The sequence below is a fragment of the Anopheles funestus genome, chromosome 3RL (genome assembly GCF_943734845.2).
Source record: "Anopheles funestus chromosome 3RL, idAnoFuneDA-416_04, whole genome shotgun sequence".
Lineage (NCBI taxonomy): Eukaryota > Metazoa > Arthropoda > Insecta > Diptera > Culicidae > Anopheles > Anopheles funestus.
In genome coordinates, this window is record NC_064599.1 from 35,364,342 (window position 1) to 35,378,501 (window position 14,160).

The 14,160-nt window shown below is 44.0% G+C and overlaps 2 protein-coding genes across 3 annotated transcripts; both read left to right on the forward strand.

Annotated features, from left to right (window-relative positions):
• The first annotated feature begins 47 nt into the window (after positions 1-47).
• Positions 48-12,632, forward strand: LOC125771687 (UDP-glucose 6-dehydrogenase). Of its 2 annotated transcripts, XM_049442601.1 has the most exons (4): positions 50-276; positions 3,355-4,100; positions 9,521-10,624; positions 10,784-12,632. In XM_049442601.1, the coding sequence occupies exons 2-4, from the start codon at positions 3,942-3,944 to the stop codon at positions 11,024-11,026; spliced, it is 1,506 nt and encodes a 501-aa protein (XP_049298558.1). In that variant the 5' UTR covers positions 50-276; positions 3,355-3,941; the 3' UTR covers positions 11,027-12,632. The 2 variants fall into 2 exon arrangements, with proteins under 2 accessions (XP_049298557.1, XP_049298558.1); XM_049442600.1 differs by having other exon boundaries at positions 48-276; positions 9,521-12,632.
• A 207-nt stretch (positions 12,633-12,839) lies between these two features.
• Positions 12,840-14,122, forward strand: LOC125771706 (SURF1-like protein). The gene is made up of 4 exons (XM_049442643.1): positions 12,840-13,139; positions 13,223-13,344; positions 13,428-13,622; positions 13,713-14,122. Exons 1-4 carry the CDS (start codon positions 12,936-12,938, stop codon positions 14,089-14,091), a joined length of 900 nt encoding a protein of 299 aa, XP_049298600.1. The 5' UTR covers positions 12,840-12,935; the 3' UTR covers positions 14,092-14,122.
• Positions 14,123-14,160: the final 38 nt, after the last annotated feature.

Sequence of the window (14,160 nt, forward strand, 5' to 3'; positions counted from 1 at the left end):
GCCAAAGTCAGCTGACAAATGTCAGTGAAACGTCATGCAAACACACGCACACCGAAAGTTGTTTTTCTCTCTCTCGGTCTAAACAAACGCGGTTGTGCGGATTTAGTGCGGGTTTCGAATTTTATTCGTAAGTAATCGCGTGTTCCGGTTCGGTTCGGTTCGGTTTCCCGTGTTTTTCCGTGTTTATTCTTTTCTAGTGTTGTGATATTTGTTCCAAAAATGAAATCAAGTCCAGTATCGATGGTGAAGCAGTAACATCCCAGTACATAAGCAAAGGTAAACATAACGATTTACAGGCGATGTGACTAAAAGAATGTGGGAAATCCCCGAAAGGGAATTCATCTTCAGAAATCCCTGCTCCATAATAGCTTTAGAAAATATAGCACCTTAAGAATAGTGGCATTAGAGAGGCAAATAAAAGAATGATGCCTTTCATACAAAGAATTAGATACCGAGGTCTTGCTTAAGCGATTAATACCGATAGCGAGGAAAATTCCCGGAATAGAATCTATCCCACCTACTGAGACATGGTTGCTATGGTACGTTAGTGATAGTGAGGGTGCTAGTTTGTTACTTATGCGGTAGAGTTAATTTGCTGATAAACTATCCCACACTGGATGGAACCAGCAATCGGTGCGAAGAGTGGAAAGCAGGAAATTAAAGAAACGGAATCCGTCACATAGCACCCGCGCGCCCGGATGCAACCACCCGCTACCGATGCAAGCATATTGCAGTGCTGCTGACCGATGCAATATGCACAGCGGTTCAGCAATTGACGGTCATTCGTGTGGGGCAAGGCCATCCCCTACGACAGTCGAACGTGTTTTGGGAGGGGGTAGGAAAGAGACCCCAAAAATAACGAACCAACCACCCATCCCCCCGGGAGAGAATTAGGTGTGCGCCTGTACATACACTTGCTTGTACTGGTGTTAGACAATTGCCATGCCGCCGACTGGCACGATTTCGTACGCGAAGGTCGAATTGCACCGGACGGACGGCACCCGGTTCCAAAACGAATGCAACGGGACAGAGCAGAGGGAGTTGACATGCAATGGCGTAAAGAGTATATAGCGTCCAATTCGCTATTCGAACGAGTTTTTTCATGTCAGTTTTCTCCTACTGATTGCAAAACGAGAAACGAGCCCTCGCGTTCCAATCAAGAGTGAATCGATCGCGTACTGCTACTACTACTACTGCTGCGGCGAGCCATCTACCTTATTACCCTGCCCGGACATACCTTTTCCAACCCTTCTGCGCGTGGCTGGACAAGATGTTCTTGAACTGGTGGCCTTGAGAAACGCACCGCGTTGCCGTTGCAATAACTCTTCTTCCGCTTCTGCCCCCGTCGAACGTTAGCCACGAACGTTTATGATTTCTTCTTCATGAGTGTACCGGTACGGAAACTGTGTTCAAATTTACGGGATCCGATCCTTGAACCGTCTCCCCTACCGTACCACCAGACATGTCCTTGGCTGTCCGAATCATGCTTTTGCTATGTTCTAGTATTCGAAACATGCTCGTTTGTTTAATTTAATGACGAGCGATGGCCAGCAAAACAATTGTTTGAGCGTGCTTTAGAAGGTTTGTACCATGAGTTATTTTTTTTACGCTCACGAATATTGCTAATTGAAATAACATCCGTCTTCTCAACCTAATTCTGCTATTTGTAGGTTAAAATGCAAAAGGTCAAGAAGCTGTAATTTGGTATTACAAAACACTGAAAAGGGGCTCCTTTTTGTGTAAAAAGCTTTACATGATCATCATCATTCATTGTTGCTGCTTCTGATGTTGAAGCAATTTGATGCAACCCACACAGCAAACAGCACCATTATATCATCGATCACGAAATGCGCCAAATTTGTCGAAATAATTCACGAAATGATGCTAAAAATAATCCTATCACATCGTGCCACATGCACAAAGACCACGGAGCTTTTGTACCGATTAAAACAATGACATGGGCACCCCTTAATGATAAAAGCTTCCACAAGCTTTACACCATCGTTCGAATTTCGGATGGTTTTGCGTTTCTCTCTTGTTTCCGACCAACCGAAGATGAAATGCGTTGTGGCTGTGCTGTGGAAACAACACTCATCATATACATGTATACAGCCAAGGCTTTAAAATGTTTGTAGACTTATGCAATCGGTGCAAAGAAAATAATAATTCCTACCCCGCGGGTGCTGATCAACACCCGCCCAAAACCGCTTATGTTCGTGTGTGATATGTTTCACAAAAACCATGACCACTCCTAAGTCTGTCCGAGACCGCTCCATCAGATGTGTGAATTATGGATGAGCATAGTATTATTGCATTTGAATGTGCTACACCGAATATATGAATACCCCGGCCAAAAACGTCATTTAAAACAGCCACAATCCGGTACACCGAAATGCTGCAATGTTGCTGCCGTTGTTGTCCAAATGTTTGATTGTGTATTGGTCATGTTTCGAGCAATTAAAAGTTGAAAGTGTTCGAAAAGGTGAGAGTGTGCTGGACAAAGCAAACACCAATTATCTCGCAATGATCATATCGATTCGGGTTTTGTGATACCCACCAGAATTGGTTGGCACCCCTAAAGGATTATTGGGTCGATTTTTAAGTGTGCCTTTACGCCACACAACTCTATTGACTGCACGAGTCAAGCGTGCAGCTTGATTCGTTCGGTTCCTTTTATTCGGAACCTTTTATTGGAAGGGAAGGTTTTGTACCATTCATCATTACCGTGACACGCACATTAGGCACGTATTTTGTTTTATTTTGGAGGGTGGGATGAAGAAGAAAAAAAACTTTCTATTTACCTGCAAAGTTTTATGACTTGAGAGCATCCCCGGCGCGTGCACATACACACACACACAACACGCACGTCGCTGTACGTGTGTATGCTTTCCCGCCTGAAACCCGCCACATTGCATAATGGCCAAAAGTGGTTCCGTTGAAGGGGGTGATCTACGTAATGGAGGGCTGGTGGTGGATAGTAAACACCATGAATTTTAATAACGAAAACTCCACTAATATAGGGAAGGTCACCACCACCTCCAACAGCAAAAAAAAAGTTGATTGGCGAGGATAACTTTTCAAAGGAAGAACTACGCCACTACGCACGAGGATTACAGGTTTATTAGGTGAAGATTTTGTATCGTTTTTAAAAAGCACTTTTACGAATCAAAATTTGTTTCAAAACAAATTTGCGGTGTACTTAAAATTTAACAACCTCCAATAGAGATAATTAAAAAATGTTACGCTTTTATTTTTTCTTAAAGCGATCTTTACGACACACATTCCTCCTATTATGGAGGGGCCTTTGTTTCCAGCGTTCTCTTTTAACCGTTCGTTTATTTTGCTTACTTCCAGCTCGCGATCCTAAGACCTAACTCCGGCCCTCTTTTTTTGCTGCTTCTACAACCCTTTGGACACGTAGGAGCAATTCGTTGTTGCCAGCATCAGCAGCAGCAGCATCGGATAGTGGGGAATGGTCGCACCGGACGCACGCTTGCCGACATCAGCATTAACAGCAACGGCAGCATCATCAACATCATCGACAGAGTATCATCATCAGCGCTGTCGTCGCCAGTCGTAGACAAGCATTCGGGGTGATTGGATGCGCCTTTGGTTCGGTATCACTTTGACCCATACGCGAGTAGCATCATCTTCCATTTCTCTAGTGATTCATCATATTCGAGGCAAACAAATAAGAAAAAAAAAACAAAACGGCACGGTTTGCTCTTGTGGTGTGCAAAAGGAGTGAAGATTGTGGTACAATACGCACGCCACGTGGCGACACTGGTATGCAGGTAGTAGCTTAGTAGCAGCAACTGAATGGTGGTGATTGAAAACATATCGTGTAACAGATTAGCAAGCAGCTAGTGATAACGATCGTTCAACTATTGTGGTGGACCGTGCTGGTGTAAAGAACGTCCGAAGTGAACGAAACCATCACGATGGTTATTTCGAAAATTTGCTGCATCGGTGCAGGATATGTGGGGGGGCCTACGTGTAGCGTGATGGCACTGAAATGTCCGGATATTCAGATAACGGTCGTCGATCGTAGCATCGAACGGATAGCCCAATGGAACTCGGACAAGCTGCCAATATACGAGGTAAGAACAAAAATAAAAACATGGATTTGTGGCATGGATTTTTTTGCAGGCGTTTTTGTTTTAGTGTGAAGATCATTCAGCAGGGTTAGGGTTGCGACACCAATAAAAACAAAAACCCGTTCTTGGTTTTCGTGATTACCAAGTTCATCATCACACGCTACAAAAACAGGCTGGATGGCAGCGGCACAAGGAGGCACGTAAAGACGCGCCAAATTTTCATAAGTTGGTTAAGGTCGGTTTCTCAAAAAAAAAAAACCACACATATTCATGACGTCCGTAGCCGAAAAACAAATAAAATGAAAATCGAACCGGTAAAATAAAGGCACGTTTTGGCGAATTTTAGTCGAACGATAGCTTCCCACACGGGACGGAACGAGATGTGTTTAAACGAAGGCAAAACGCAAAACGCCAGTAAAAGGTGGACCAACAAAAAAATTAGAGGAAGGGGAAACATAACGGATACGGCATAATGGGTAATTTATGCTTATGCGATTTCGCGCACGAATCAATGACGCTATGAGACGCGAATCCCATTGTTGTAGGATTGGACATTGGAATTCGAAACGATAAGCCGATAGTGTTTTGGAACGGATTTTACATCATTAAGGGGCAAACGTTTTCATGTTATTTGGCGCGATAGCGCCTATCATGCGGCAAGATATGCGTATTGGATTTTGTTTAATAACGTTGCTTAATCGGTTTCGGCTTCTTGTATGTATGCCTGGTATTATGTAGACAGCTTGCTTACGACAAGCCACAACGAAGAAACGTCTACGTGGTTGGCTTTTATTTGCTTGCACATTTCATGGGTTTTGCCAAATCTTTGCTTGCACATGACGCGTGTCATCTTCTGTGCGATGAACAGCCCACCCCGATATCCTTCCCAGAATTTGTATCAGAACAGAGAGGGTGTGCGCGATAAGCACAGCGTAAAGCTGTACACACAAATAAAACCACAACCCGAGCGGTCTGACTATGTGCGTGCATGCTTCACGTGGCGCAAGAAACGTTTCAAGACTATTTTCCAAACCAAAAAGTGGAACGATCTTATCGCGGGCTGCGTTTGAAGGTGGCCTTACCGAATGGAACCGATCGTCGTCTGTTTTTTGAACTTATTCTATACTGATGAACAAACATATTTGGTACAAAACGAAACAGTTGGTTAGGCAACGCGTATAAGAAAATTAAGACCCGATATGCTTCTACTGGAAAGCTTCACTATTTTGCGTCAGTGTGTGCGCATGCTTTACGTGGCGCAAAATCAGTTTGAACACTATTTTCCAAACCAAATGGCAAGTGGAACGTTCTTATCGCGGGCTGCGTTTGAAGTTGGCCTTACCGAATGGAATCGTCTCTTTTTGACTCATTCTATACTGACGAACAAAAATATTTGGTGCAAAACAAACCCGTTTGCAAACGTGTAAGCAAAATTGAGTAGCTGTACGATCAAACAGGAAAGCTTAACGGTATTTAAATATTCTGTTCCTTTGCCTACGGAGTTTATCACAAGTGATAAATTTTTGCGCCTTTTTGTACATTGTTGAAGTACAATGTATGGAAAAAGTTAAGATTGTAAGCGACTAGATAAACATGAAAAGCGATTAGAAAGGCAAATGTAACAAAACAAACATGTTGTTTTATTTGCATTAAACAAATGAATCAAATTTTGTTTTATTTCTCAACTCCTGAAGTATGGAAATATATTTCCTTGTTATATTACTGCTTAGATTTGTTGAGTTAAACTTAAAAAAATATGGAAACAATCATAATTGTACCATAAACAAGAAAAAACAAAACAATTTTTTAATCACACATCAAAGCATTAATCCGATTATTTCCTTTCTTTTTATTTGCGTTTATCAACTTCAACGTTTTGCAATTTAAGCTTTATTTACCTATTTTTATCATCTCTTCTTCTATAAAATTCAGTCTTCCGGTATTACACTTTTACTTTGGATTTTTTATTTATTTGATTTTTCGTTTTGAACTTTCATTATTTATTTTCTTAATAATATTAACTAATACTTTTGATATAGTACATGGAACTTAAGTTATCCCGTGTTTTCTTGTTTTATTTTATTTTATTTTTTATCTGATTACAAACCGATAGAACCGCCATTTTTTTAACATGTAAAGCTCTTAAATGCTTACCTTTAAACTAAAAAATCCATTAAAAAATCTAACAAATACTGTGCTGCAATGTTTCCTTGTTTCCTTGTTGTTCTCTTCGAACAACCTTCCTCGTTTGTTTCGTTTAATTGTGCATTCTGCTCATACTCTGTCATACATCTGCCACGAACATATGTTTGTCGTCGCTGGTCCGGTTGCATTCCATTGCAAATCGTATCCGTCTACGAGAAAAAAAAAGAACAGGACAACACAAAAACCCACCGATCGTTCATCATCTTGCAATTATATGCCTTTTTTTCGTATTTCTTTCTTCATTACTTTGTACCGGTTTCTGACGTTCCTTCGCAGGCGCAGATAGCAAAGCATAGCGCAAACGAATCACTTTTCAATTATGTTGTTCAACAAATTTACAACAGACAAATTGCCCGCGGAGGTCATGTTTTGTGGAACCATTTAATTACATTCAACAGATAAGCTTTGCATGATAGCCGGCTAATGACCATTACAGCATTATTTAGATTAACTTCAAATCTCTTCGCGTGGTGGAAGACGTGGCGAACGAGACACTATTTATAGGCGGTCCTTACCCAAGCGCACGGAATTGTGTGCGAGCCCTCCGGCAAGCGCTTTACTCAGCCTCAGGCAACTAATGCTTCTCCGTCTTGATCCTCTTATCCCACCCAGCATGCAGAACCCTGGGTCTGGGTCGGTTTCGTTTCGTGATAGTTTTGGATCCCTTGGGGAAATGGAAGAAAACAATAACATAAAACAAAACCGAACTCTTGAGATTGCTTCTCTGTTCGTGAGAGGAGAGCACTGCCAAACTGACTGTTTCATAATTGTTTAAAATCTACTACCAGAGCGTTCCAACGTAGTTTGCAATGGGAATAGAGCAAAAGTTTTGGAACTGGACCGGATGGAATGGAATGGAAACAAGAGCGCGCATCGCTAAACGTTCGTCCATCGTGTTTGCGGACGTTACATCATCAAACCCCAGGGAATCGGGGCTGCTTATGAGTAGGGAAACGTGTTTATCTTAGTATTCGATGGTGGATGGCGGATTCGTTATTCTCGATGTTGTACTGTGCGTTTTTTGCGAAGTTGATCAAGAGATTGTTTAGATGATTTTATTGATGATCATCTCAGTTTGCAAAGGTTTGAATAAAGACAACGCCGAATCTACTTTAGGAAACGGTAAAATTGTGGTCTATAGACTTTTAAATTTGTCCCACCTTTTGACCACCGTACCCGGTTTTGAATAACAAGTAGATCATGGACGCAAGTGTTGCTATTTCTTGTTCATCTACATGATCATTTCCCGCAAAGATTAAGAATTCAACCCATGTGTCTGTGCGTGTGTGTGTTTGGGATTTTCACACGTTCTCTTTACGTTTAAAGCGACGTCACGATCAACAACGCCATGGCAAAAGGACACGTCACCATCGGATCGGTTTATTATGTATCATCGACCTCAAAATAGGTAATGAACCGTGACTCACTTTGACTGGCGGCTTTGTTTGCATATGGCATGCACATCGTTTGTATATAACACCCTGAAGCACCTGATCAAGATATGCATCACTAGCAGGTACAATATATTTGCAAATACCACAAGTTGCAGGGATGACAGCAGGTTTCATTTTAGTATCATCTTGCTTTAAGCAAAAAACGACAGAAGAATCACTGAGGTTTTTCTAATTCTTTTATATGCCTTTACAACCATCGAGAATTTAAATCAAATTCAGGAAAGTTGTTAGATTCTATATTATGATCGTTACCTTATCGTTACATATATGTATCTAAGGGAAAGAGGTATTAAGAATCATTTTCTGTCATATACTTACTAATTAAACTGATAGGTGATCACGTAGCCGGAAGGTCAATCCCCGAGCTCTATATGAGATTTAATCCACGACTTTCGATATTTTACATCGAGCTTAAGGCATAAAACAACATCGTATGCGGAGATCATCTATCAGATCAAATACTTTAAATCTCATTATCAGCCTTATAAAATTGGATAATCGAATGCTCGGATTGGAAATATATTCCATTGTATCTGTATTTTCTGCTTTTCTGTTAACTGATTAAAGATATATTTATTATTGAATTTTTAATATCTTAAATGTTAAAAAATGTCTTAAAATACACCTCTCACAATTGTGACTCCTGATCACGTTGATCACGTTTTTGCTGAAATGACGCTAAAATGACACTGACCCAATCCGTGAAGGCTTTAGACCTCCCAGAGAAGTGGTAATTAAACAGTAGGATCAAAGTACGATGAAATAAACCTGGGATAATAAACAAATTGCAGACAACTTCAGCGGTTTAGAGGGCTCTTGCAGTAGTAGCCTTAAACGCTAAGCGAATAAAGTACTTGATAACTCGTACTGAGATAGCCAGCTAAAGAAGACCTCTTCTGAGCAGGAAACGCTTGCGCGTGAAGTATTTTGAGGTCGCTAAAGGAGCAAGGCACCAGAATATCTACTTCGCCAAACAACTCAGCTGTCTTGCCCTACTTGATTCTCAATCTCCATGCGGTTTATTGCCATGCGGGACGAATAATCTTTCTGAGCATCTTCTTCTCGCAAGATCCTGTCAGTCCTGACATGGTCCATGTCTCAGATGTGTATGTGAGTACTGAAACTATAAAGGTACTATAGGTGCCCAGCTTCGATCATCGCGACAGTTGTTTTGAGTGGAGAAGTTTCCTCAGGTTCTAGAAAGATCGGTTAGTCGCTAGCATCCTAGCGCGTATCTCAAAATCAATTTTGTCGGTGCTGACCTTTGACACAATATAGGTGAAGTTTCGGATGACTTCAAAAGTGCGGTCACCTGCATGTACGTCACCTCTGCGTAAGTCAGGATTTGTTCGCAGCGCCGCTTTTATGTGCCACCATCGATCCTTTGGTTCGATCCTGTGGTAGGTGGCTACCACATAGGAGACCCGTAAACTAATTATGTGTATGTCATCAGCGTGTGTATGTCAAGATCTGAATTGACTTATAGAAAATGGTCCTCGAAGATTCCTCCTCTGAGTCGCAGATGGCAAAACAAAGAGTCCTAGGAGTGACGTTGATCATTGTCATTCGTATAGGTTTGGTAAGCTTGGCCAGGATTCCCAAAGAGCTCATTTCTTGGGATAATTTTACCCTGATTTATGTATAATCTGTTGGAAATAGTTTATTAGATTTAAGGCTTTATTTAATATAGGAAAATTTACTGGCGGTAAACAGCTCTCTACTAATCATGCTCCTATGTGTATTGTTTCTTGATTTCTTTTGCAGCCCGGTCTCGATGAAGTGGTCCGTCAGTGCCGCAACCGTAACTTGTTCTTCTCCACCGACATCGAAAAGGCAATCCAGGAAGCGGAACTCATCTTCATCTCCGTCAACACGCCCACGAAAACGTACGGCAATGGACGAGGCCGTGCGGCGGACCTGAAGTACGTCGAGGGTTGTGCTCGTATGATCGCTGAAATGTCCCAAAATAGTAAAATCGTGGTGGAGAAAAGTACGGTGCCGGTACGGGCTGCTGAAAGCATTATGCACATCCTCAAGGCAAACCACAAACCAGGCGTCAAGTACGATATCCTATCCAATCCCGAGTTTCTTGCCGAGGGAACGGCAGTGGAGGATCTGCTCAAGCCCGATCGTGTGCTGATCGGTGGCGAACAAACACCCGAAGGGCAGGCAGCGATCGAAAAGCTTTGCTGGGTGTACGAACACTGGATCCCGAAGAAGAACATCATCACGACCAACACCTGGAGCTCGGAGCTGTCCAAGCTGGCAGCGAATGCATTCCTCGCGCAACGCATTTCCTCGATCAATTCACTGTCCGCGGTGTGTGAAGCAACCGGCGCGGACGTATCCGAGGTTGCCCGAGCCGTTGGGTTAGATTCTCGTATTGGGCCAAAGTTTCTGCAGGCATCGGTCGGATTCGGTGGTAGTTGCTTCCAGAAGGACATCCTAAATCTGGTGTACATCTGCGAGGGTCTAAACCTACCGGAGGTGGCCGCGTACTGGCAGCAGGTGATCGACATGAACGACTACCAGAAAACGCGCTTCTCGCAAAAGATCATCGAGTGTCTGTTCAACACGGTCACCGACAAGCGCATCTCGATACTGGGCTTTGCGTTTAAGAAAAACACGGGAGACACGCGCGAAACACCCGCCATCACCGTTTGCCGGACGCTGCTCGACGAGGGCGCACAGCTCAACATCTACGATCCGAAGGTGGAACCGGAGCAGATCATCGCCGACTTGACGCACCCGAAGGTTACCGAGAGCCCGGAACACGTGAAGCGCGCCGTACAGATCTTCGCCGATCCGTACGATGCGGTCCGGGGCACGCATGCCCTCGTCGTGTGCACCGAATGGGATGAGTTTGTCGTATGTCATCAATGCCACCGTCATCTCGCGTCGAAGCCGACCGTTACGGATCAAAATTACCACCACCTTCCGCCCCACCATCCTTCGTCACACCACGAACCAAGGTGCCCGGTCGTTTCTAATACTGTACCCGTTGTCCCTTTTGCTTTCTTCCCGCAGAGTCTCAACTACGAGCGAATTTACGCGTCGATGATGAAGCCGGCGTACATCTTTGATGGTCGTAAGATTCTGCCACACGAACGGCTCCAGCAGATTGGGTTCCACGTGCAGACGATCGGGAAGCGGCTGTTGCAGCAGCAGCAACACGACCCAACCGTGCGGCCCTTCCCGAGCCACCTGACCAATGGGCACGGGTATGGTGCGCTGCCGGCGAACGGAGACGGTCCGAGTGCGCAGGCCTAGTAGCTCTGTTGCCTCGTAGATAGTAGTGCCGCTAGTGACATCGCTTCACCCGTAGACCCGAACGCGGACCGTGACAGTGGCGATGCAAACCAGCAACAACAAGCGCACCAGCGTCGCCTAGCATTTGATGCCGCTGCCGGCTGGTGGCAGTGCTTCCTGCGCATGGACTGTACCGGTACGTCGACGAAACCACCCGCCGCCACAACAAGTGATGGTGATCGGCCGGGCCGCATGGATCGACGATCCACACCACCGCCTGCACCACCACCGACACCGCACCGCTTTCAGATCGGTTGCCGCATCGTTCGTACCGTGCGCACCAGCGTGCAGAGTGACGCCATTCTCGGCGGTGTCACGTCCACGGTAGAAAGCCTGCTGGGGCAACGGCCGCGCAGTCGTACGCGAAGCACACCCGGTGGGAGCACATCCGGTGACGATAACATTACGATACCACCGGAAGATAGAAAGTATTACTACTGATCGGAAGGCGCGGTTGGGGTGTACGTACGGGTCTGATTTTGCCTGCATGGTACTGCTTTTCTCGAGGGCTCTATCCTGATGACTCTTCTCCTCATATCTTTCTTCGCTTCCTTCGCGTAGCATTAAGCTTAAGATGATCGAATGAGACGGCGGTAACTAGTAGGCGTGTGACATCACAGACCGCATATGGGAAGATGTGTAAGGTTTTTGTAGGTTAGGGATTATGGTTTATCCTCCACACGCACGCACGGATTGCCTAATCGAAACGAATCTATACTCAAGTAGCACTTTCGTATTATATTTCCCTTCCCCCTCCAAGTGTATGTATCCTTCCCCTCCCTTTCCTGCGTCCGCTTCTATGTAGCTGCATAGAGAAAAGCCAGCTCGAAATATTCACTACGTTTAGTGTGAACGCTAGGATAAGTAAGACGATCGGGTAGTATACGTTCGAACGTATGTAGCGAATGGCGGATATATTATTATTATTACTACTACTACTACTACTACTACTAACCGTAGAGGCGCTTTTCGCTGTAGTATTTTTGCATTTCTTTACTTTTGTATGAAATCCCATATAACGTAGAAAAGAAGATATTTGCTAAGAACGTGTAGTATTTTCTATTGTAAGACACGCAGCACAGCAAACACACACCACAGCCACAGTATCGAACGATTTTTCATCAGTGAATCAACGGGCACCACTACCATACACACATAACCACGTATCTCCCTGCTCGTGCAACACGTGTGTGCTAGAATGTAACGTTGATTTGATAGGGGGTGGAAATAATAATGGGACATTAAGTAGGGGACACGTTTTGGAACACTCGTGCAATATAACGCAAGAAGCGCGATCCGTCGGATGTTTTGTGAAACAAAACAAATGTAATTGTTTCGCACTATATTCAAGAAAAATCAATTTACATTCATTTTTTAAGATGTTCGATCATATTCCGGGTACGCTTCGTACCATTACGATTCGTAAAAAAAACAACACAACAATCTGCGATTAGATAGTAACGATTATATGATACGGGAAGGGCGTAAAAACGGCGCATCACGTGTACCAGTTGTGAGAATATAATATTAAAATAAACGATTCAATCCACTACGATGATACGACAAACCCGTATTGCTACCCCTAACGTGATGCCGATAAAACTAGCAAATTGAGAAAAATACTAATTTCGTACTAATTATTTAAATTTCACGGGTAATTTTTTACTTTAGTACAATAATTTCCCGTGAGAACTATATCCACTCACCTTCTCGAAGGGTTATTTCTCACCAATTTCCTTCTCACCGTTTCTCACTCAGCTGTCAAACGGATCAAAACATAAACATCACCTTCTCGCTTGCCAATATTACTCGCGCTCACCGGTTTCGATTGTGCAATAGTTGTGTATAAGTTATTTACAAAAAGAAAAACATGATCAAAACACTATTTTCATCACAAATTTTACCCGCGGCAAGGTTCAGTATCGGTGGTGCATTGAAAAATCACACCAAACTACAACCAGTGCCGCGTACCATACACACCCGAACGAAACCGCGCATTTCACCACCGCCGAAGCTAAGGCCCACGGCTACCGATCACAATACCAGTATCACCCCGTTCGGTTGGGGTCTTTTGGTAGGATGGATTTGACATACTCTACCCTAGAAAAAAACACGACAATTACGGTTGTACTGTTTGTTTGGTCCATTTCACAACAGATTATCCCCGCAACTGCGTTCGGGCTGGGTTGCTGGCAAGTTTATCGAAAGCAATGGAAGGAAGGTTTAATCAGCGAGCTGGAGCGTAAAATCCATATGTCACCGGTGCCAATTCCCGACGAGTGAGTAGTAAGCTAGGACCGGGTACAAAGGATATGTAATCAGTTCCTGTCGTTTCCTCCACTTCCCATCGCGCGGTGTATAGCCTTACCGATTTGAACGAGATGGAGTACGAAACGGTAACGGTGCGCGGGCAGTTCCTTCACGATCGGGAGCTTCATTTGGGGCCACGGGCTTGCATACAGCACGGCGATAGCCACACGACCGGTGGTCTTTTCTCACAAAAGGAAGCATCGATTGGGTTTCTCGTTATCACCCCGTTCAAACTCGAAGGACGAGAGTAAGAGCCCCGTTTCTTCCATCACTTATGAACGTTTGAACTATTTACTGTACTGTAAATGTGTAATTTTAATTCTCTTACCTGTTCTAGCGATAAAATTCTGATAAACCGTGGCTGGGTACCGAAACGATATCTCGATCCAGAAACACGTCGAGAAAGCCAGGTAAGCGGTACTGTTGAGCTACAAGGTGTCGTGCGGCTGCCGGAGAATCGACCACAGTTTACACCCAAACAGCGTGGCGCCATCTTTATGTACAGGGATGTGGAAAAAATGGCTGCAATAGGCGGTACGGAACCGTACTATCTGGATGCGACGGTATCATCGACGGTACCGCTCGGACCTGTTGGCGGACAGACACGGGTAACGCTTCGGAACGAACATCTGTCGTACATCGTGACGTGGTTCAGCCTGTCTGGCTTTACCACCTGGCTATGGTTCCGTCAGATCGTTCGAGGCAAATCGTTTTAAACCAACTGCAATAAAATAGAATATTAACAAACTTTTCACCATTTTGTCCACATCATTAAAATCCATTTC

Excerpts from the sequence above, each read along its gene's own strand:
- LOC125771687 (XM_049442600.1), top strand. The coding sequence starts at position 3,942 with ATGGTTATTTCGAAAATTTGCTGCATCGGTGCAGGATATGTGGGGGGG. Across the intron at positions 4,101-9,520 it reads ACAAGCTGCCAATATACGAG|CCCGGTCTCGATGAAGTGGT; the intron begins GTAAGAACAAAA and ends TTTCTTTTGCAG.
- LOC125771706 (XM_049442643.1), top strand. The coding sequence starts at position 12,936 with ATGATCAAAACACTATTTTCATCACAAATTTTACCCGCGGCAAGGTTC. Across the intron at positions 13,140-13,222 it reads CGTTCGGTTGGGGTCTTTTG|ATTATCCCCGCAACTGCGTT; the intron begins GTAGGATGGATT and ends ATTTCACAACAG. Across the intron at positions 13,623-13,712 it reads TTCAAACTCGAAGGACGAGA|CGATAAAATTCTGATAAACC; the intron begins GTAAGAGCCCCG and ends TACCTGTTCTAG.